Raw genomic sequence first — 23259 nt, 5'->3', positions numbered from 1 at the left:
TTCAGTGTATGTCTCTTTAACTCAATTGGCAGATCAGGCAACACTCCCTATATTAAGCACCTGTGGTCAACACCACGTTGCCTGATCTTGGAGTCTCATTCCCTATGAGTCTCTGAAGGTGTTCCTGTATTCCTCGTGTTTTCAGCGCTGCTGATTCCTGTGGTTTCCAAACCACTTCTACCTCTGTGGTTTCCAAACCACTTCTACTACTGTGGTTCCCATACCACTTCTACCATCAACTGTATCATCGTGACTGTTAGCTGATTCCTATCCGCTGCCTCCGTGCACTACAGTCTTCCAAACCACTTCAACGCTATTACTTATCATTGTGACTGTTTGCTGATTCCTATCCGCTGCCTCCGTGCACTTCAGTCCTCTAATCCACATCATCGCTATTATATTTCACTGTGACTGTTTGCTGGTTCCTACCCGCTGCCTCTGTGCACTCCAACCGTTACTTTACATCCACTCACCTGTTCCTCATCAAGTCCGTGAGCTGATTCCTATCCGCTGCCTCCGTGCACTACAAGCCTTCAGCCTGCAACTCGCCTGTGTTCATTATCGTGACTGTTAGCTGTTGTCTATCCGCTGCTTCCGTGCACTACAGCCTCCAGCCTACAACTCGCCTGTGTTCATCATCGGGATTGTTAGCTGATGTCTACCCGCTGCTTCCGTGCACTACAGCCTCCAGCCTACAACTCGCCTGTGTTCATCATCGTGACAAGTTAGCTGATTCCTATCCGCTGCTCCTGTGCACTGCAGTCTCTTCTCAGCTCTCCTGTGTTTCCTCGAGACTGCTGCTCTCATTGCCATTTGCTACTCTCCGTGATCAACAGCTCCTGGTCTACTCTGCTATCCCGTGTTCCATCGCTACTGACAACTATTGGTTGCTACTGGTTACCTCCGTGTACCGCAGAGCCCTGCTGCTGCTGACCGCGCTATCATCCATCTACTGCTGATCCGCTCTCCACGCCTTCACGTGTCCCGCAGGTCTACCCTCCTGTCTGCATTGGATTTATAACTCATCTACTACTCCTCTGCTGGATCATCTCCACTCTCCTGGGCCCTCCTTGAGTCCAGTTCCACGTGTTACTGATTCCTGTGGATTCGTGTCCCTGTTGGTCTACTTATCTGTGCGCTGCACCTACTGACCGCTGCCTCAGCTATCCTGGGACTTCTCATCCAGCCGGCCTCCTGCCGCTCAGGTATCCCTGCACTCCTATCTGACTGCCTGCTTCTGAACCACGGTATGCATACTTCTCATTGACTGTGCTGTGTATTGCATATCTTGCTGGACTGTGTTGGTTCTCCTCTGGAGTCTGCTATCCGCTGAGTCTATTGCCATCATTGACTGTGTTAACTTGTGCTGGACTACTTCAAGAGACTTCCTATATTTGCAGACCTGTTCAGTCATTTATATATATATATTGTGCATGTTACTGTGGATCGTATATAAGGTGCCTGTGTATATCCTGTGTTGCAGTCTCTCCCCGTGCACCTCCTCACATATATATTCAGTGGTACAACTTGCTTGTAGCAGACCACTGATCCCTGTTTCCAGTATCTCCACTTGGATTCCATTCCTTCACTCAGACAGCGGTACAACTTGCTATCCGCAGACCGCTGACTCTCATCACCTCCTCGTTTCTGTTGGACATTCCTCCTCACTATAGCAGTGGTACAACTTGCTACCGCAGACCACTGACTACCTTCACGTGTCCTTGTCCTACAGTTCCTCGTGTACTATTACCTCCATATTACCAGTGCTGCTAGTCATAGACTTTCCTGTGCATCTCATCATCTGCTGCTTCCTGGTCCGTGATCACCCAGCTACCAGAGTACCCTATTACCATCTACATTGCTCTGGTAAGCCTACCACCTGGTGATCCCTGGGTAAAGACTCCTAGTGCCCGTGACAGAAAGAAGTAATAATGCCACTGTATAGGTCATTGGTACGGCCTCATCTAGAATACTGTGTTCAGTTCTGGAGATCATATCTTCAGAAGGATATAAATACATTAGAGACTGTATAAAGAAGGGCAACTAAAATGGCCCACATCACAAAATTCACCTGGATAGACTAAAATATGTTAATATTTATAGTTGGAGCAGAGAAAGGAAAATGGGGGTCATGATAGAAACTTTCAAATATATCAAGGGTTTTAACAAGGTACATGAGGGAAACATTCTTCAAATGAAGAGAAGTATTAGAACACAAGGACATGCACTGAAACTGGAGGGAAGTAGGTTCAGAGGAAATATGAGGAAAAACTACTTCACAGAAAAGGTAGTGGATAAGTGGAATAGCCTCCGATCAGAGGTGGTAGAGGCTAATACAGTCAGGCCCTTCCATTAGGCAACCTTGGGCAAATGCCTAGGGCGCCGGGACCTGGGGGGGCGCCACTGACTGGCTGGTGTGCGGAGGGCCGCGGCCATCGGCTGTTTGAAGTTGTCGGCAGCCGCTGGATGAGTACAGTGCATGGCGGGCGCCGGATGAATGAAGGGGTTTGCAGGCGTCAACTGTGTACTTCAGCGACAGTGTCACTGTGATGTGCGGCGGCACCGCCTACAACTGTCAGTTTGTCATGTGCCTGTTGCGGTGCCGCCCAGAGGATCTGTCTGCTGCACACTGTTGTCAGTGTAAATAAAGTTATTGCAGTGCTACTACGCCCCCCCCCCCCCATCACTCTTTTCTGTGAAGTTCCCATACAGCCTGCCTTTGAGAAGAAGGTAGGATCCGTGACTGTGAGGAATGGTTTTGTGTAAACATTGACACTTGGAGAGCCAGAGTTTGAGTTCCCTGCAGATCCAGCTGCGCTGACCAGCCAAGAGAAAAACAATAGGTAAGTAAAATAAATCAAATATTCATTAAAACTTTTTTTTATAAAATTAGGAGAGTAGTTGGGTGGCAAAAAAATTAAATGTAAAATAATTAGTTGGTACTGGATTTCTCTGTTTATTTTGTATTTATGTAGTCTCTAAAAAAGTAAAATTAGGTGATTTTAATATTCATAAGCTATGATTTCTATTGTAGTCGCATAGTTCATTCATTTATACTGTTGTACAAAAATACAGGTGTAGGCAAGGGCTCTTTTATATATATATATATATATATATATATATATATATATATATATATATATATATATATATATATATATATATATCTTTTTTTATTCCTTACAGTGAAAGAAATTTGTATAGGCTACACCTGTATATTTAAGTCATATCTTAAATTATAATATATATTATTACATCAGCAAGTAATTTTAAATAATGTGCTGCTGTTACTGCAGCAACTTGCCAATGGGCAGAAATGGAACCTGGACAGCGTTGAGAGCATACATCATCAGACATCAGTGGGTCCGGACTGCAGCCTTGCCAGCCAGGAGAAGGTAAGAGTTGTTATTTTTATTTTACACTACACCTTGAACCAAATTTATCACTCATTGGTTGTGGGCTGGGGTGAATTGGCCATTGGGAATTTTCCCGATAGGCCTGTTGTCTAATGGGGCCACTTGATATGGCTTTGTTCTTTGTTTTTTTTGGTTTGTGCATCGGTCTGGTTTTGTTTTTGTTTATTTTTTTTAAAACCACTGATCTCTTTTTATATGGTGGGCCAAGAGCTGCTCTGCAGCCCAGAATCATCTGCGCAGACCCTGGACTAAAGATAGGTGGCCCTTACAACTGCCAGGCTGTCTCTTATTGCAGGCCGGCGGAGCCTCGCAGGAGGGTATTAGTGGTAGTGGGGTGGGGGGGGAGGTTGGCTGAAAACTTGCCTAGGGCGCCTGGAGACCTTGCACCGGCCCTGAATACAGTAGATCAATTTAAACATGCTTGGGATAAACATAAGTATATCCTTAAAGAGAAATACGGATCAAATAGGGTTGGAAGTTACCATAGGTTAAAAATTGATCAGACTAGATAGGCCAAGCAGCTCTTATCGGCTATCAAATTCTATTATGTTAGCTGCACTCAGTTACATATTTATAGATTAAGCTGCTAGCCATTTACATTATTATAAATAATATTAGTTTATTTATGTCCTCAAGATTTTGATATGGCAAATGATTCTTTTATTCATGACCTACATGACTTGTTGTTAGTTGCGTTTTTAAATAGTCATTCCTATTTTAGGATTATCAGGTGTAAATTAGATAAAAATTGTTAAAAAAGAATACAGTGTTTCATGATTCTATTCATGATTATTTTCATGCAACGTATGCAATTAAAAAAATATATTTTAAAATGTGTTCCCTGTTTCTCCTATTTATTTTAAAATCTAACTTATATTGTTTTCTCCAGTGAAGGAAAAGTTATAGGGCTAGACGTGAGTATTTTTATTATTTACATAGTTATTTATTTACATTTTTGTATTTGTTTTTATTACAATGTCCTCCAGTGGAACAAACTAGACTTTACGGGAGACTACACTTCATTGGTGCAGCACCAGCTTGTTCCAACTGGAATATGGGTCATCTTAGATCCAGCTCCTGTTGTGCAGCCACAGTCTGCAGGAGATGTGTGTGCTGTCCTGTCCACTCCTGTGATTATGTTAGTGAAGGCAGAGCTGTCAGTAGCTCAGAGGAGTAGTAGATACATGTTTAGTGTTTAACGTTTTAATCTGAGAAGGGGGAAATAATCCTTTCTAACCCCATGGCAGACATATTATCTCACTGGATAGATTATGATTTTAATTGTTTTAGCCACAGATGATTTGGTTTTATTTTGTTGACTCATTTGTAAATTCACTGGGATTTAGTCACCTCAGCTAAAATTGCATATTTTATTTATAAGCAATTGTTTGGCTATAACATATTTACATCATATGTACATTAGTTGAGTGGTTCTCAAGGGACACTCTGAGGTCCTCTCTAACACTCGCCACAAACTTCCGGATATCCTGTTCTGTATGTGGGTGAATCATAGGATCTCCAAACAAGTCTGCTGGTGTAAGTGCCGATTACTAGTGATGACAGTTGTGTATGCATGCTAGAATATCTGTTTGCAATCAAGAGCAACTGTAAAAAATTATTTTATGTACAGTAGACATTCATAACACCCTAATAAATGTATTTTATGGGGAGAAAAGTTTTTAATTTTTTTAATGTTTTGTCATTAATCACTATGAGGGAGAACTAGGTGGTGCTTTCTTTATATTTAAGTAATAACCTCTCTGTACCCTCTACTGTTGTACAGTGATTGTTCTTAGACCAAAGCTTAAAAGATAGTGTAATCCAGATACGGCCAACAGTCCCTAATTTCCGGCAACACGGCAAGTATCAGCGTGATGATCGGTCAGGAGACGCTTGTGTTCCATTGTGGGATGCACACGTCACTTCTGGTGTTCGGGTGCAGCAAATGGAAAAGCAGGGGCGGGTTCCCAATGCGTTTCATCCCAGAGGGACTTTTTCAAGGATGAAGTGGACATATGGGTCCTGTGTGGGTATATATAATATTCCCACTTAATCGTCCCATCTGATTGGCTAGAAATCATTGTGTAGTCCTGTGTAACCACTTGGCTGTTTGAATTAATAAAACCCTTTAATAGATTGCATCGTTATACATACATCCATCAACATTGATTGCACAAACCACATGATGTTATATAGTGTTCAGGTTGTCATTCAATAATGTCCCATATTCTATATATTGCCTCCAGGAATTCTAGAACATTGAGTTAGTTTTCCATATTGATAAAAACTTAAATGAGGCTTACATACTTTAGATAAACAGATTTTAAATTTTTAACTAATCCTACTGAATACGAAAAATAATTTTATAATATTTATGCTGCCATATTGAGCTTCACGATGTCCATTTAGGTGTGTAGATGGATTATCACACAATCATGCCTTCTCTTACTCCACCCAGATAGTTTACCTAGATTTTAGTATAGTTGTTACTTCTGTTCTTATATTGAACCTAATGATGCTAGTAGTGCTCATATGGTTAAACAAGTTGGGTTCATACCTCCCCTTATTTAGTACATATGTATGTGTGCAAGTGATGGACACTACCAACATTCCCCAAAGATTGTATATTTGATGCCACACTTTTGAGTACACTATGTCTATTGGAAACAGGCTACCCAATGTTTCATGGGTCAATTGCCACCAGTCCACCACATATGGTTTTCCTGGTGCGCATGAGGGGACAATGTTCCCACTGTACCAAGTGTTCTCAGGTAGTCTCCTTTCCTGTTACTTACCTGGCTCCACCCTGCTTGGCTTCCAAGATTGATCGAGTTTGGGCATAGCCAGAGGGGTAAGATCGTAGGTCACATGTCCCACATGTGCCTTCCTAAGGGAATATTAACCAATAGGTGGAAAGTGGGCACTCTTGCCCGATAATACCAATAGTATTTCAAAGGGATATATTACATGATGCCAACATATTCATTAAATTGAAAGGTCATATATTGAGTCCTTGTGGTGTTAATGTTTTAAGGTTAAATATCGCTTCAGTCTCTTTCCTGTTCAGTTTCTGTATTAGGTTCCCTCCTCTCCAGTTATTGTTAATCTTTTTGTTTCCAATGAAGGATGCACCCGTATATTTGCAATTGTGGGCTTCCTTTAAATGTCTAGATAAATGATGGTTATCAATTCTATTCTGATGTTCCTCAGATGTTGTCTGACTCACACTTTCAACTTCCTGATCGTCCTACCAATATACTGTTTCCCACATGTACATTGTAGCAAATAGACCACGTTTTGGCTGTTACTTGGCTGTTACAATGAAATCCTGAATCTTAAATATCAGTCCACTCAATGTTGATTGGTACTTCCTTACTGGTCTTGTGCTTCTGCACCCCAGTGCTTCAGAATTGGAGCACAGACCACAGTAGAAAAAAACACACTTGGGTGTTCTGTAATTCAGCCAACTTTGTTTGTGCATGATCGTTTCACTGGGAATATGGTTGGATGTTAGAGTCCTTTTAAGGTCAGAAGCTTTCCTGAATACCATAAGTGGATTTGGTGGTAATAAGAGTCCTAACATGTTGTCCTGTTTCAAGACATGCCAATGTTTATGAATAATCCATTTAATTAGGTTTGCTCCATGTGAGTAATTGGCTATTGGTTCAGATGTATCAATCTTCTGTGTTTTGTCTTTGTATTACAAGAGGTTATTACTATCAGTGTTTCTGATCTTGGAGAATGGCTTGTTAACTAAATCTTCATCATATTGTTTCTGCAAGAATTGTTGTTTTATACTCTCCACTTGGGTAAAAAAGTCTTGAATCTCAGTACAGTTGCGTCTAACTCATGTAAACTGGCTGAAGGGGATGCTGCGCAGCCAATTGGGGTGGTGATTACTGTCTGATAGAAAAAAGCCACAGTTTTCCTAAATACTCTAGTGGTTAGCCTACCCTCCGTAATAAAAATTTCTAACTCCAAAAATTCAGTAGAGTTTTGGCTATACTGTGCTGTAAACTTAAGCCCATATTCATTTGTGTTAATGTATTCCAGGAAATCTAGTACTGCTCTCTTGGTACCCTTCCAGATTATCAACACATTATCAATGTAATGCTGCCAGAGCACCAGGTTCGCAAACCCAGTTGTTAGCATAGATAGGTGTGAACCTGGTGCCCATAGCTGAGCCTTGCAATTGCACGTAAAACGGGTCCTCGAACCAAAAATAGTTGTGAGTTAGAATAAACTCTATATTGGTGAGGATGAATTCGATTTGGTTGTTGACAAGGGAGGAGTCTTTCTCCAAAAAGTATCTAGTGCTCTCTAGTCCAAGATTATGTTTAATGACTGTGTATAAGGAGGTCACATCACAGGTAAGTAGCCAGCAACCCGGTCTCCAGGTGGACTCCTCCAATAATTGCAGTGGCATATTGGAGATATGTCTTTTGTTGTTTAACATAAGGCTGTAGGAATGTATCTATATAGAGTGACAAATTAGCTGTAATGGAACCTATACCTGAAATGATAGGTCTTTCAGGTGGTTGTACTAGACTTTTGTGTATTTTTGGAAGATATAACTGGAATAATAGGGTGTGGGTTATGAATATAGTTGTACTCATTGACATTAATGATCCCCATCTTCAGCTTCTTTTCAGTATGGTGGTGAGTGATAAGGAGAATGATTCAGTTGGATAAGAATCCAGTTGGATAAGAAAGCGCCTTGGCGTGGCAGGATGGCTTAAACATACATTTGCAAATGTGTGCAACAAAGACTTTTGCATTTTTATCTACAGTAGAAATGGCAGATCTGTTGCTGGCTATAGCAGTGTGCTGGGGAAAAAATGTTGTGTGTATGTTCCTTGCAGGATAACCCCACCCTTTCAGCACCTGTTATGGCCTATAAATTGATTTGAGCAGCTTCCACTTTTGTATTTGTCTGAGAGGCATGTTGGTGTCAGTAGCTGAGGGGGAGTGCTGACATTGGATTGCTATTTGGAGGCTTCTGGGGTACCTCTTTGGTAAGTTAGCTCTCAATTTAAAAACACATATGTATGGCCCAAATATAGGGACTCTCATTGTTTAGAGTAGGACCATCCTATTAGCAAAAGCGCCTTGGCGTGGCAGGATGGCTTAAACATACATTTGCAAATGTGTGCAACAAAGACTTTTGCATTTTTATCTACAGTAGAAATGGCAGATCTGTTGCTGGCTATAGCAGTGTGCTGGGGAAAAAATGTTGTGTGTACATTTCAGTTAGATAGTCAGCCTTGTTCAATAAGACAATGCCACCCCCTTTGTCAGCTATTTTTATCACTACCTGGTTTAAGTTTTGGAGTTTCTCTAAGGCTTCCAATTCACCACCATTTAGATTCATTCATGGGCGATGTTTGTTAAGGTTTAATCTGTTTAGATCAGCGAGTACCAATGTTTCAAACGCGGTCATTTTGCTGCTTTTAGTATGTTTCGGGTAAAAATGAGATGGGGGTTGAGGAGTGGTGTGTACATATGGACCCAGGTTCCTGTTAATAGGAGGCTCCATTGGAGATTTGAGAAAATATCTTTTAAGAGGCAGTTTCCTGACAAATCTGTTTAAATTTGTTAAGAGTATTAGTGGGGGCGAATTTCAATGTTTTATGCATATTTTTTGTGTTTATAAGTAATTTTATGTGGTTTTATGACATATACGTTAATGTTATTGTAAATGTCAGGAATTAATGGGATTGCTTTTGTGTAAGGCAGATATGTTGAATAAAGATTGTTAAACTATTACATTGTCATCCTAATTTGAGGTAGCAAACCCTATTGTTGCCTCAAACCGAAATTGCAAATCCCACTACCCTTTTGGCACATACAGACAAAAACATCATTATTAGTTAGTGAGCTCCTAACTATTAATCTAAATCATTAGCTCCTATGGAGGGATGCCCTTGGTTAGTGCAGCTCTTGCAGCATTGGGAGTAGAGCGCAACCCTATCTTCCACCTTGGTCTTAGAGTCCCAGTCCATATCTATACTTATCTGAGATTTATAAATTATATTAAATTTAATGGAACTAGTCACAATATAATATTTTGGAATCTTACATAAGTTTCAAAAACTTGTCGGAGTCATTAAGGAGAGCAAAGCTTAAAAAGGAGTAAGTTTGCACCTGGGCGAAACCATAATGCATTGGAGGGAGAAGTAAATTTAAAATGTGGGGACAGATTTATAGTTGGGATAGACCATGTCCTAGATCTACTTTAAATGTCAGTGTAAAAATAAAGCTTTCAAGTATTTGTGTGTTACATGACAAAGCAGCCAGTATTTTCCTTAAATGCAAAATAATAAACTAATTTGCAGTCCTTGCATTGTAACATGGTTTGTCCCGGAGAACATTTACTCCTTTTTTTGCCTTACTTTCCTTAATGACACAAGCTCATCATGTGTATCTACACTGATCCCATGTATCTAGGACCTCAGTCTCATTTTCCGCACTCCTGTTAATGTGTTTTTTCATATAATTCAGACAGATGCTCCAAAACTAGTATTTTATTTTAATCTTTTTAGAGCAATCTGTGGGTCACACAGGTGTATCAGTTTTTCATTGTAAAATCATTTTAATTTCTAGAAGTAAACAGAAAATGTATAAACCACAAATAACTTTACCTATCTTACTAAATGACAAATATAATGTAAACCACAGGTTAACAATACCTATAAATCAAACTAAAATTGTTTCATACTGCTCTTACATCCAATAGTACTGAGGAATGTTAGCACATATCTAGTGCTCACACACCTCACAGAAAGTATGAAAATAAGTGTGAGCTTTCTGGATATAATATATGCACAGTACGACTTATCTTATTCTGCATGTTGGATATCATTTTCTGTACTTATTTTGTAAATTAACTTTTATTGACTGGAAGTATTTAAAATATAATAGAGCTTAGTATTGTGTTACTTACCCACTATGTACCCCTCTTTCCCTCCCCTCAAGTTAATACCTTCTCCCTCCCCTCTTTTTTTTTTGTACCCTCACTTGAAAAACTTATATATATATATATATATATATATATATATATATATATAATAGAACTGTGCACCATGTGTGTGGTGTGTGACAATGGGTTAATCATAACAAAAACCACCTGGTCTCTCTAAAAATGATTACATCCATACAGTGATTTAGAGCAGGTTTACATTTCCACATGTACATCTTAAGACCAACTGGTCTGGCTCCATGCACAGAAGAGATGGATTGATCATATGTTGAACAAGTCCTCCCGCTGGCTGCTCTTTTCAGACACGCTATATATGTGCATGAGGATAAAATCGGTAATCTTATGGCTTATCTGGCCAGGACTGAGCTACAAAATAATACAATCTCTGCTATAACTGACTGGGCTGGGTGATATACATTATCAGACAGAACGGATAGCCGTTGTATTTCGAGCTGTCTATTCTGATTTGTACACCCCCAAAGCGGATTACTCTGCAACTCAATTGTACGATTACCTGGCCAAGGTGCATCTTCCTACACTATCTATGGATGGCGTGGAGTGTCTAGAGGATCCTATTACGGTGGAGGAGCTTGAGGCAGCAATAGCATCCTTTTCTTGCAGTAAAGCACCAGGTGTGGATGGGCTGCCTATGGATCTGTACAAAAAATTTGGTAGTTTATTTATTCCTACACTACATGCTCAATACAACAAATTCTTGGAGACGGCTGCCTTACCACCATCCATGTCAGAGGCATTGATAGTTCTTATCCCAAAGACTGGTAAGGACATGTTGTTACCAGATTCTTATCGGTCAATCTCCCTTTTTACAACTGATGTAAAAATCCTTGCTAAAGTCCTTGATATGTGTCTAAACACAGTTATCTCCCAGCTGATTCACCTAGACCAGATGGGCTTTGTGCCTGGAAAATCTACAGCTATCAAACTATTTTTACACACTTGCAGATGCCGGGGGGCCATGGAGATGGGGCAGTGGTGGTGTCCTTGGATGCCACTAAGGCATTTGATTCTGTGGAATGGTTATATATAGATTTGGGATTGGCCCTAATTTTCTATCCTGGGTCCGGTGCTTTATTTGTCACCAACACCAGAATTAGTGTTAATGGTAATGTTACCTCCTCCTTTGGCTTGGGCAGGGGCACACAACAGGGTTGTCCCCTCTCCCCGGCCTTGTTTGCCATAGCTATTGAGCCACTGGATTGTTTAATCCAAACCCATCCTGCTATCTGTAGCCTCAGGGTTGGGGATGGGGTTGACAAAATTGCATTGTACACAGATGACATGTTCCTGTTCCTTAGAGATTTCGACACATCCCTGGCTGCACTGTTGTGTCTGGTGGATAAGTTTGGTGGTTTCTCTGGCCTGCGGATAAATTGGTTCAAGTCCAGCATATTTCCCATCTCTGGGGGGCTTCCGTTGTGTCCTGCTGCCTCCCATCCACTCCTGTGGACACTTAAATTTAAATGTGTGGGAGGTGGATTTAGGCCCTTTGAATGATGATAACTGGAGTACCATTCTTGACAGTGTCAGAGAGGCGACCTCCTGTACCAGGTTTAGGCAAGTGCAGTTATACATACTGCACAGTCTATTACTGGTTGCACCAGATGGGTGTCAGAGCTAACTCTGAGTGCCCGAAGTGTGGGGGTCCCCCTGCTGACTTCTGGCTTCTCTGGGATTATCCTGTGGTTGGGGACTTTTGGTCAGAAGTGGTGGAGGGGATAAAAGATACAGGCATCAGGATTCCTTTGTTATTTCCTAAAACCTGTGTGTTCGGAATCGGACTGGATTTGCTACTTGGCAGGAGTGCATTGGCTAAGGTCATTATAGCCCAAAAGTGGATGGCCAGCGATAGGCCTATTTTTGCTGTCTTGGTGGTTTTGGTGAATGAGGCTGTGGAACATGAGCGATTCACCTACCAATCTAGAAACACTATGCCTAACTGTTATAAAGTCTGGTCTTGCTGGGTGAAGTCTAGATATGCTGTGAGATCCCTGGTGGCAGATTTTGATCTACTCCGGATTGTCCCTTCTCCTTCACACTTTTGCCCCATATAGACCTAGTCTTTTTGTGTATATGTATCTGCTGGATGATTGGATACTAGGGCCAGGGGCCAAACGTTACATTGGGCATTCACTTAAACTGTGCGTTGCTTATATGCTTATTGTTTTATACGCATTTATTTTTTGCAGGCTTATATACTCAAAAGAACTGGAACTGTGTGTTAAGCTACTTTTGTTATATTTTAATTGTATTGTCTGAAAACTTGAATAAAAATATTTGATTTATAAAAAAATTATTACATCCCCTTTAGTTATACCTCAAACTTCCTATTATCTGCCACCAGCAAGATTTGTTTGCAAAAGAGGTACTCCCTGCCTTACATCTCACCACAATCAAAACTTGCGATTAATGTGGTTCCAATGCACAAAAAGATTTAATAGCAAAATATAGCAGAATTACAGCAAACTATGATGAAGTATAAGAAGGTATAACAAAATACAAGAAAGTATAACCAAATACATTATGAAAGCGCCCCTGGATCCAGGTACAGCTTCAATCTTGAAGTTTGTAGTCAATGAGACATGTTCCAGTACCAGGGGCTAGTGTATATATATATACTTTGGTTAACAAAAAAACAGCGATGATGTCACAATGTGCACAGAGATAACCTAATGTCTTTCTTCATTGATCCAGGGTTTATGATGTTCCAGTAGAATGCTGGTCATAGGTCAGTTCAAAGCAGTCCTCTGTCCAAAGGTGGGAGCAATTCACCCAAACAGCTGTGTAAGTGTCTTGCCACAGGAACGCCTAAATCCAGTTCAAACTAACCTATTAACATGTGCTGCATACAATATTATAGAGTATCAATCTTATAGTAATCATAACTAGCAATCATGGTGCGCGATCGCTTAGCCGCTGATACCGAATTTCTTCTGGTGAAATGAGGAATAATATAAGACCAAACACCATACATTTCTTAGGACCTGAACCATAAATATCTTTAATGTAATTTTATCTTTGTATAAATAAACTTTAAATCTTACTAATAAAATGATGTAAGTTGGAACTTTATTAAAAGTGAACTATTTACACATGTACGTGTGAATGTAAGTGTATTTGCTGTGCTTGCAATTGCGATTGCATAATTAACCGTTTTACACCGTAGTGTACCAATCGCATGTAAAACCATTACAATCGTTATTTAATAACTGAAACAAATTTATCCAATTATTCAACTTCAACAACTATCTCCCCTCTGTTACAGTCTAGTATCTCTTTAAATTTTAACCCTTTTATTTTGCTTCTGCTTAAATAATATCCCCCTTGGACCTCTCCTTATCCACTGTCTTGTCTTGTCAATGATGTCTTGTCTTTTATAAATCTTCTTCTTTCAGCTGTCACTTTCTTCAGTCACTGTTGTATAATTTTCCTCAACCAAAGCTAATCCTCTCTGCTCGTTCTTTCCCTTATGATACCTCCATTTCTATCCTCTGACTAGACCCCTCTTCTATTTTCTTCTTGTTCCCCAAAAACGTATATTTCCCCTTAGTCTCTGTCTTCAGATGCCTTTACTAGGCATCCAAGCTGTAGCTTCTCTTTCCTTGGTGTCCAGGTGTTGTCTGACCGGCTGAAGTGGTCCATGACTGTTATTTTTCAGTGTCAGTATAAGCTGCAAGAAGCTGCAGCTCAGATTTCATTTGTCCGCAGGAGAGTGGTGGGAGGCTACCTTCTGTGACATGACAAGTCAGTGCTGCACAATGGCACAAGTATCAATTTATCTTCTCTTTCTCACATAGTGGTTCACAGCTATTCAGATTTGTAAAGTTACAGTTAAACCATTTAGTAATCTTCTATACTAATCCACTTTAAGGCACATTGTAGTGCACAACAGTACCATCCTCCCAACACAACTGAATTTAGAGTCAACAGCACAACATCTCATAGGGTATGTCACGTCACATTGAGGGCGTGTCATATTTCCCAGTGCATGACCAGTGTGCAAGAAGGGTTGCCCTCTGCCCCCTATCCTTATAAGACCCTTCCAATGATGTCTGCACCTGCTGCTGGTACACATGAAAGCTGCATCACTCAGGGGCACATATGTCCCAACTGTCCCAGAACCAGGAAAAAATTCCTGATAATCGGGATAGCGAGACTAAGTTCAGTCTCATCAATTTATCTCTTTGATTGGTTTCTGTGTACAGATTTACTACTGACATACGTGGAAACCTGATGGTGTGCTAACTTGTTAAGATTAAATGTGTGCATTTATACATAACCATCGTTTTTGTGCACATATACACCAACTAGACATACAAAGCCACACAAAATGACATTAGTAATATACAAGATCATCTTGTACAATGCACTGAACTTGCATATTGTGAATGATCCCTCCTATTTTAATAAAAAAGTAACCCCCATTTTAGGACAAATAACTGTACCACAAATATGCAAAGAATAGAGACACATAGTGGAATGCTATTCTCTGTGATCTGTGGTTTCCCATCCTATTGCGCTGACACCTCCAACCTACACCACACCCCCCTTGTTTATTTGAAATACATGCATACTATGAGTAATTAAAAACTCACATTTTCACTCTTGCACTAATCTTTGCCCACAAACTGCGATGAGATGCCAAGTGGTGTAAGATGGGAAGTCACTGTGCAGACCAATGCCTTCCTTTTGCTCTGTGCAGTCAAACCCCTATAGGCTGCATGCACAGAACTGGTTTTTGCTCCCAAGAAGCAGCAGCCCAAGATTCCTTTTAGTGGCCTTGCCAATACCCACTGTCCAGCTTTCAGAAGTAGAAATGCATAGAAATAAAAAAGCTTAAGAAATCCGTTAAATTAGAAACTTCTTGTAGCCTGCTGCCCTGCACTTTTGCCAGAACGATAACGTCTTCCCATGAATCCAAAAAAAGAGAGTAGAATTAATGTGTATTACTATCTATCTATAGATATTTTTAACTGAATGTGTGTATTACGCAGAGGAGTTGGGAATGGATCCTTTACTAAGTGTTATGACTAACATAGCATTAAGGCTCGGCGTCTTTCAGTCAGACATCGCCATTCTTCTGCTGATTCTCAGCATTTCCCGCTCAACAAGAAAGGCGACTGTCATAGGTGAAGGTGACCTCATAATGTGGTTCTAAGGGTCTCATCATCTCAATGGGTATTGTCCTAACACTAGGACACAATACTGACAGAGTTTTAAAAAATAATTCACCTTGAAATATTATACAGTACTTATATTTATTTTAAAAAGGTGTAAGATCAAAAACAAGACATACTTTCATAGCTAGCTTCCCAAGGCCAGTAGGAAACCAGTGCACAGCACAAAGACTCGTACAGAAGGGTTGAGTGGTACAGTATACAGTATGTAGGAACTCACAGCAGGGCAGAAAAAACTTAGGGCTAGATTTACTAAGCTGCATGTTTGAAAAAGTGGGGATGTTGCCTATAGCAACCAATCAGATTCTAGCTGTCATTTATTTAGTGCCTTCTACAATATGACAGCTAGAATCTGATTGGTTGCTATAGGCAACATCCCCACTTTTTCAAACCCGCAGCTTAGTAAATCTAGCCCTTAGTGTTTATGTCTTTACTGTTTATCCCTTTGGGGTTTAAAGTATGAATTGAAACCCACTGACATTGAATAAGCTATCTATAATCTCTCTTCTTTATTCGAATACATGAAAAAGATGGGTTGAAAAAGGGAACATTTGGCAGGTCAAGACATCTCTGCTGCTTGATTCAACTATTTTCTCCGGTTCTCTCACATGTCTCACATTCCATCTCTGGTGTCTCTTCTGCTTACAAACATTTGAGGATGTAGAAGTTACAAGAAGTCCCTCTTGGACAGTTACAGAGCTTCCCAATACGTGCACCTTTTCTTACTGCACATTGCTCACCGGCATCACACTACAGAGAATAAAAAGAAAGTCAGCACAAAAACAAGCACAAAACACCCAACAATCCTAAAATATAGAGGTGTGGCCTAAACATGACCAAACTTAACATTAAAGAAGCTCTCCTCCAATGTACTCTGCAATGTGCCATATCTGATTATATTGGTATTTTTCACTACGAAATGTTTTAAAATTTCTGTCGGGGTATATAGATATGTAAGAGCAAGGTGACAGTCTTTGCAGAAGAGCATAAGCTTGCCCAGACAGAGAGAAGGAATAAGGCTGAATTAAGTCATTACAACTGAGTAAACGCACCAGTACATCTCATTTTGCAGTTCAGTGCAAAAATAACAATACATTTTGTAGAGTAAGATTATTGCAATGAGATAAAAGGGTGAAGAGAGCGCTTATTTAGGGCATTTAAACTTCCTAGAGTTACTTGAATTTTGTACCAATGTAGAACTGGTGCCAATAATGTCCTATGCTTTTAATGGAACTCATTTTACTCCTCAAGATTACAGTTTGACAAATAAGCACATTTCTAGATGTACCCCAAGCAATGTAATGAAAAAAAACATTTTATTATCTTTTATTTATAATGGTCACAAGGGCCATGCACCACCGTACATAGGGAATTGTGACACACATAACAAAATGACATACAGATAAGAAACATAGGTACAGATAATCAGAATAATAAATGGCAATTACTAGAACAAATCACATGACATACAAACATTGTCACCTGTAACAAAGATAGTCCCTACAATTCCATGATTAATTTAAGCCATAAACGAAAATAAACTGATCAGTAGTTTTGGATAAAAATGAAAACATTTACTTCATTTAAAGGGCTGGAATTACAGGGGTAAGATGTTGGATTTTTATGTGAGATTAATATTTTTGCACTGTGCTCCATAAACATTTTCCACCTTTCTGGCCATTGATGTGCACTGCTAATTTGTGAACTAAGGGATTTTTCATTTGCTCGGATGGACCTCTCCTTTCCTAGTTGCTGCTCCAGGTCCCCCTCCACGGGGAGTCTGTTGCTGTTTCGGGTGACTGTTCTGGAAATCCAACATGCAGTTTTGGACCTGGTAGACACTGGAAGCGAGCTGACATTGGTCTCTAGTTCTGTAATTCCAAAAGAGGTGACGGTGAGATTAGTTATGGTGAAAGTGCTATGCTTACCACCAAACTGTTAAGGTAGTGGAAGCCATAGCCCCACAACTACTATACCTCTCTCCCTCTTATCCTGGTGTGAGACTTTCCCCTGTTCCAGGAGGTTCGTGCTGATCGGGCCAGTTGGACTCGTTGGCAACTGATACATCGGTTGAAAGCCCAACCGTAAAGGAACCTGTCCAACTCTCACTGGACCCGGAAAAAGAGACAACAGAACTGTAGTTTGTGTATTCTGAATACAGGTCCATGAACACTACTTGTCCCAAGTCTCCCCAAGGAGACAAAAGGAGCAGTTAATGCAATAATTTGCCAGTGACACTGTCGTCGAAACTTTGGTGCCACCAGAGGAAGCTGAGGACTGGTTCCCAATTTCAAGGCTCATTTCAATATAAGACTTTGGTTGGGATCAGCTACTTTCGAGAACGCATTTAAAACTGTTGTTGAAGTTAATGGTGTAGTGAAAGCTGCCAGACTGGCAGAAGGTGTACCCCATTTTTTTTGTTAAAGAGGATTTATTGTATAGAGCTGGGGTTGTTCAGGAGAAAAATATTCATCAACCATTAATAGTGCAGGTACACATGCCTTTAGTTTTGAAAGAGGGGCACACACATAACTTTGCAGGTGTCATTTGCGAAAAGATAAGACTCGGGATAGGGTGTTACTATGGTTTTAATGGCAAGGAATATGTATGTCAGTAAAACGGTATTGCCGATCCTGCCCAGTGTGTCAGAAAACTTCTCAAAAGCCTGATTACTTGGCCCAATTGACTCTTATTCCGGTCGTTCAAGTCCCCTTTAAACAGCTAGGAATTGACCTGACGGGTTCGTTGGAAAAATCGGCTCAGGAGCACCAGTTTGTTTTAGTAATTCTGGATTATACCTTGTACTATCTGGGAGCCATTCCGTTGCATAATATAAAATCAAGTAATATAGCCAAGGAGCTATTACTACTTTATATGAGGTTGGGGATTCCGGAAGAAATTTTAAATGACCAGGGCACTCCTTTCAAGTCAAAGTTAATGAAACAATTTAGTCAGTTGCTTGGTGTGAAAGTGTTACGTTCACTTACCCGTCCCGGTTCCAGCGCTGTCTCCTGTCACTGTAGGCGTGGCGCTTCTAGGTATTGGCAGTCATGTGACTGCACTTCGGGGTGGAAAATTTAAACAAGGGCTTCCTATCGAAACCTCGCTCTGACTCTCCTGCAGTGTCAGAGCAACTCGTATGATATCTGTCTGACTCCCTTGTGCCTTCTGACTTTACCTCATTCCCTGTGACTCTGTCCCCTGTGTTCTTACTCCCAACTGACTCCCTGTGTACCGAACTTCTGCTCCTTTGACCTCGCTATTGCCTTCTGATTACCACTGCCAGCACATTTACCAAACCCAGCTTGCATCCATCTCTTACATTTACAATATTTCACTGCCAGCAGGTGCACCGAACCCGGCTTGTCCTGACCTTGCATCCGTCTCCTGTTCTGTACTTCGCTGCCAGCACGAGTACCAGTACCCGGTCTGTCTGACACCGCTACTTCTTGTATATCAACTACTTACCAGACTTGCTGCCCTCTACCAACCATCTCCAGTGCTTCATCTAGAGGATGGCCAGTGGACCGCGACCTGAAAGCTCTCGGCAGCTAAGCCCATCCCACCTTGTGGCAGTTCTTGGTGTCTTGTGGAGTCCATGCCTCGATGGGTCAGAGCTGTTTTGGGCGGCTCAAGGGAGGCCTACACAATACTAATCAGTTGGTTTTAATGTTGAGGCTGATTGGTGTGTGTAAATAAATATATAATATATATTATGTATGCATTTTATTGTTTTTTAATTATTACTTACCTTGATAGGTTATGAATGAATGCATGAGTACCAGATCTTCACTATACCTCAAACTAAACTAAACTAAACTAAACCCAACAAGAGGAATGTTTGTATGATTAGCTTTGAGATGTTAGCTTAACCTGACTTTCCACTGGAGCTTTGTTAGAATGCAAGAGCATGAGTTGTTTGCATACAGAAATCATTTTTTAACTGATGGATAAATAAATATTGTCTGGGCAAATGTGTAGTCCATATATTTTCCTTTTCAGGATGCATTGACTGGAAACTACCTTGATTTATAATTTCCATTTAATTTCCTGATATGTCATGGACCAATTACATGGTCAAGTTGTCTAGTGACTTTTTTATGGTAGGATTCTGTGTTTGGTGATGGCTGGGGGTATTATGAAGAGAAACAAAAGAAAACACAGGGTGGGCAGCAGTGACAGGACACAGGCCACATATAACATAGCTTGAAGAGAGAGGGCAATTGGGATAAGCATAATTATAAAAATAATTAATGGGGTCTCTACAATGTAGAATGTAAAATGTGACTGTAAAAAGAAGGTATAATTCTCAGTATCTGTTTTTTTCCATGATGCCATGATAAAAGTGGGTGTTACATGGTTAGTGGGGGTTATTACAAGTATTACAACTCCTAGCTACATCTCTGCATGCTCACTTTGTAAAACTACATTTTAAAATTATTATTCATGAATTCCACGTTAAAGAAAATTATTTTTTTTCCAACATTTTATTTACAGACTTCACAATTGCCACAAGCTCTCTAGTGTTTAACATTGATATATAGTAAGCTATGGCATAGACAATATTCTCAGTGGAAAACGCTATGTAACATACTATACATAAAAACTATAATAAATTCTAAATAAATAATAAACATCCTGGGTGTGGGTTAGTGTGAACCCCAGAACATTCTGAGGCCCAGTGGAGCCTGTGTCCTACACCAAGCTTTACCTTACCGAAGGCACCCATCCTAGCTTCTTGTCCAGAGGAAGGATCCTTTTGCTTTTGAGTTTCTCCAGGACTTCCTGTAAAGCTTCTATCTGCAAAATAAACAAAGAACAATTGGATGGATTTTTTTTTAACATTTAAGAAATTCTAGTGCAATATATAAATCACTTATATAAAAATCAGCAATAGATTTTGAAAACACAACACTTAATTCATTTAGCATTTCTGGATATGTGTTATATAAACCTATGTAGTCAACTTTGATATAAAAAAAGAAATAGATGGGCATGTGTCATTTGCCGAATGTGAGGGGCAACAAGAGCATTTCTCAGATACAAGCTACAAAGAGGGATGCCTGTTTTTAATGTAATTAAATTGATGGTTTGTTTATGAATGTCTCTATGTATTGATGCAGGCTGCTTTGTAACTTATTTGCTAAACAGATTTATATCCCTAAGAAAATATCGTTTTAATCACTATTGTTTTTCACCTGGGCATTTAAATCAATTTAAACCAATGGTCAAATTGAAGGAGTCAATTTTAATAAAAATGAAATGCCCTGCTGGGACTTTATATAGAACATATGTCTAAGTAAACTGCAGTGTATTGTGTCTGTCTCAATACGGTAAGTGCCTTGTATGCAGAGTGTGCCAACACCCGTATGTACTCAACAAGGCATTTCCTCAGATCCGCTTGTAGCGGAATACAGATGTGCGTAACACCAAATTACGTGCGTTTTTAAAAAACAAACAAACAAACAAACAAAAAAAACGCACATTACATTCATTTTACATGTCTGAGTCCGGCCCCTAGTGTGGAGGTACACTACAAAAAGGGGGAGCTGTTACAAATTATTTGTCTGAAATATTGTGAAAATATTTCATCTAAAGGACAATTTTTTCCTCAAAACAAAAGATAAATAATCTACATTGGACTGATCAAGTAGCATTTTAGTACTGAACTTTTATTGTACACACTTATTTGCCTAAGTATTCATAATATTTAATTTTTCATGTTGTCAGATTTATTATTAGGTGCAAACGTTGTTTGAATAAGGGTTGCATACACAAGAATTTGCTATTTATTATAGATATGTGCTTCTTTCTTTGATTAAATGTATTGATTAAACTTATTACTGAGATTAAGGGTAACAGGTCCATCCCATGAGGCTCCTGAAGTGAATCCATTGGCCTATCTCTGCTCTAGAATGTACTAGATAAATGATAGCTTGTATGTGATTGGTTTCTAGCGGTAACACATCCATTTTTTCCATTTTTGGAAGGTGTGGCGCATTCACTCCTGCATGTTTAACAATGAAGTGGCAGCCTCAAGTCTCCCTACATGCAGCAGATGCCTCTTCTGCTTACATCATAAACCAAATAAATAGGAGAAATATTATACAGAAATACCCTTTCCATCCTCCAATATCTCTCTCCTATTTGTCTTCACATATTTATCAGCTTACCTGTCATATTATTAGCAGACAAAGGGATAGATTTAGAATAGGGAGTTACACATTTGGTGAAAAAAAACAATCCTTTACGGATTCTATTCAGGAAGCTGAAAGGCGCACAGATAATATTTTGGAGATATAAAATGTAAGAAATAACCCACTAGGCATTTATTTTTAACGGGTCTCCTTAAATTATCAAACATCACTTAGAAACAAAAAGTATACTGTTATATAAGTGCCCTGTACCTTACCGAGACACAACTCAATCTATTCCCCAGAATTGTAAAGACTATTATACTTTTTTTAAGATAAAAACAACAAAAAAACAGCATCATCTACATTGTCTTGTGACATATTTGAAAGAAACATAACGTTATAGGTTAATAAGATGTAAACTAGTGCGTGTTTTCTCAATATATAAATAGCTCCAGCAATGCTTATATGTATGTAACTTATGTTTGCCTAGAAAAAAAACTTATTTATCCAAGACTTGTTAAGTAGCAACTATATTATTAGTTATCTGACATCAACCAAAAATGCTCTTATTAGAAATGTTTTTGTAAAATGTCACATTCATATACTGTATAATACAAAAATTGTGTGTAGTCTTGTATTATTCTTCTTACTGTGGATCAACATATGATTTAGTATAGTACACTGAGTGAACAAATACATACACAAGCACAAATAAAAAATACAAAAATGAACTGTTAAAGTATAATGAAACAAAGGAAAAAGAAGAAATAGGATAAAATGACACTACACACAACTTATACATTAAATTAATATTAGTTTTTTGTATCTTTGTGTGCACTCTCTAGCTAGAGAAGTGAGATGAAAGTCCTTACCAGTTCCTTCTCTTCCTGGCTGTTGTTGTCAGAGATCTCCGCGGACCTGACCCCAACTGTCTCTTGGCTGCACGCAAGGAGCATTAAAAGAGATAAGGAAACACAGACGAGAAGTAATCGGCAGCTCACCATGGTGCTGATACAGAGATTGCCTGTTTACTGAGCTGTCTGTGGTCCTGATTTGCACTTTTATACCTAACATCAGTAAATAACCGTCAGCCTTCTTACACCCCTCCTTGGATTTGTTAATGTTTATTGTTTGCGGATACGCTTCCTTGGATTTCATGTATTTTGTTTGCTGTCACATTTTCTTATTAACCCATTGACTTTTACAGTGAACATCTGAAACATAATTACATTTTATTTATTAAAGAGCACCTCAGTCGTTCCCCTGAGAGTCTTAAGAGGTGGAAGGTTTTGTAAGCAGCATATAATTAAAATCTATTACTTGATGCCAAGAATACTTAACCCTTCTGTTTCTGTATATTTAAAAGAATAATAAAACACAACTAATGTGGTGTAAAAAAAATACAGAACGTTTTCAAAGACAACATAGCAATGACTGAAAACATCAAATATTTATTTGTAAGTAGCAGATATTTTAGAAGTATGCTGTGTGGCAGATAAGGTCTATAGGTAAATATTTTTATTTCTAAAAGA

General features: G+C 39.4%; 1 protein-coding gene across 1 annotated transcript; it reads right to left on the bottom strand.

Moving 5' to 3' along the window:
• Positions 1–16075: 16075 nt before the first annotated feature.
• On the bottom strand, positions 16076–22775 carry LOC142107326 (cocaine- and amphetamine-regulated transcript protein-like). The gene is made up of 3 exons (XM_075190695.1): positions 22600–22775; positions 20307–20390; positions 16076–16340 (listed from the first exon to the last, which is right to left on the bottom strand). Exons 1-3 carry the CDS (start codon positions 22729–22731, stop codon positions 16233–16235), a joined length of 324 nt encoding a protein of 107 aa, XP_075046796.1. The 5' UTR covers positions 22732–22775; the 3' UTR covers positions 16076–16232.
• Between the last annotated feature and the right edge of the window lie 484 nt (positions 22776–23259).

The sequence above is a fragment of the Mixophyes fleayi genome, chromosome 1 (genome assembly GCF_038048845.1).
Source record: "Mixophyes fleayi isolate aMixFle1 chromosome 1, aMixFle1.hap1, whole genome shotgun sequence".
Classification (NCBI taxonomy): domain Eukaryota; kingdom Metazoa; phylum Chordata; class Amphibia; order Anura; family Limnodynastidae; genus Mixophyes; species Mixophyes fleayi.
The sequence above is the reverse complement of the archived record's forward strand: the minus strand, read 5'-3'. Positions and strand labels throughout refer to the sequence as shown.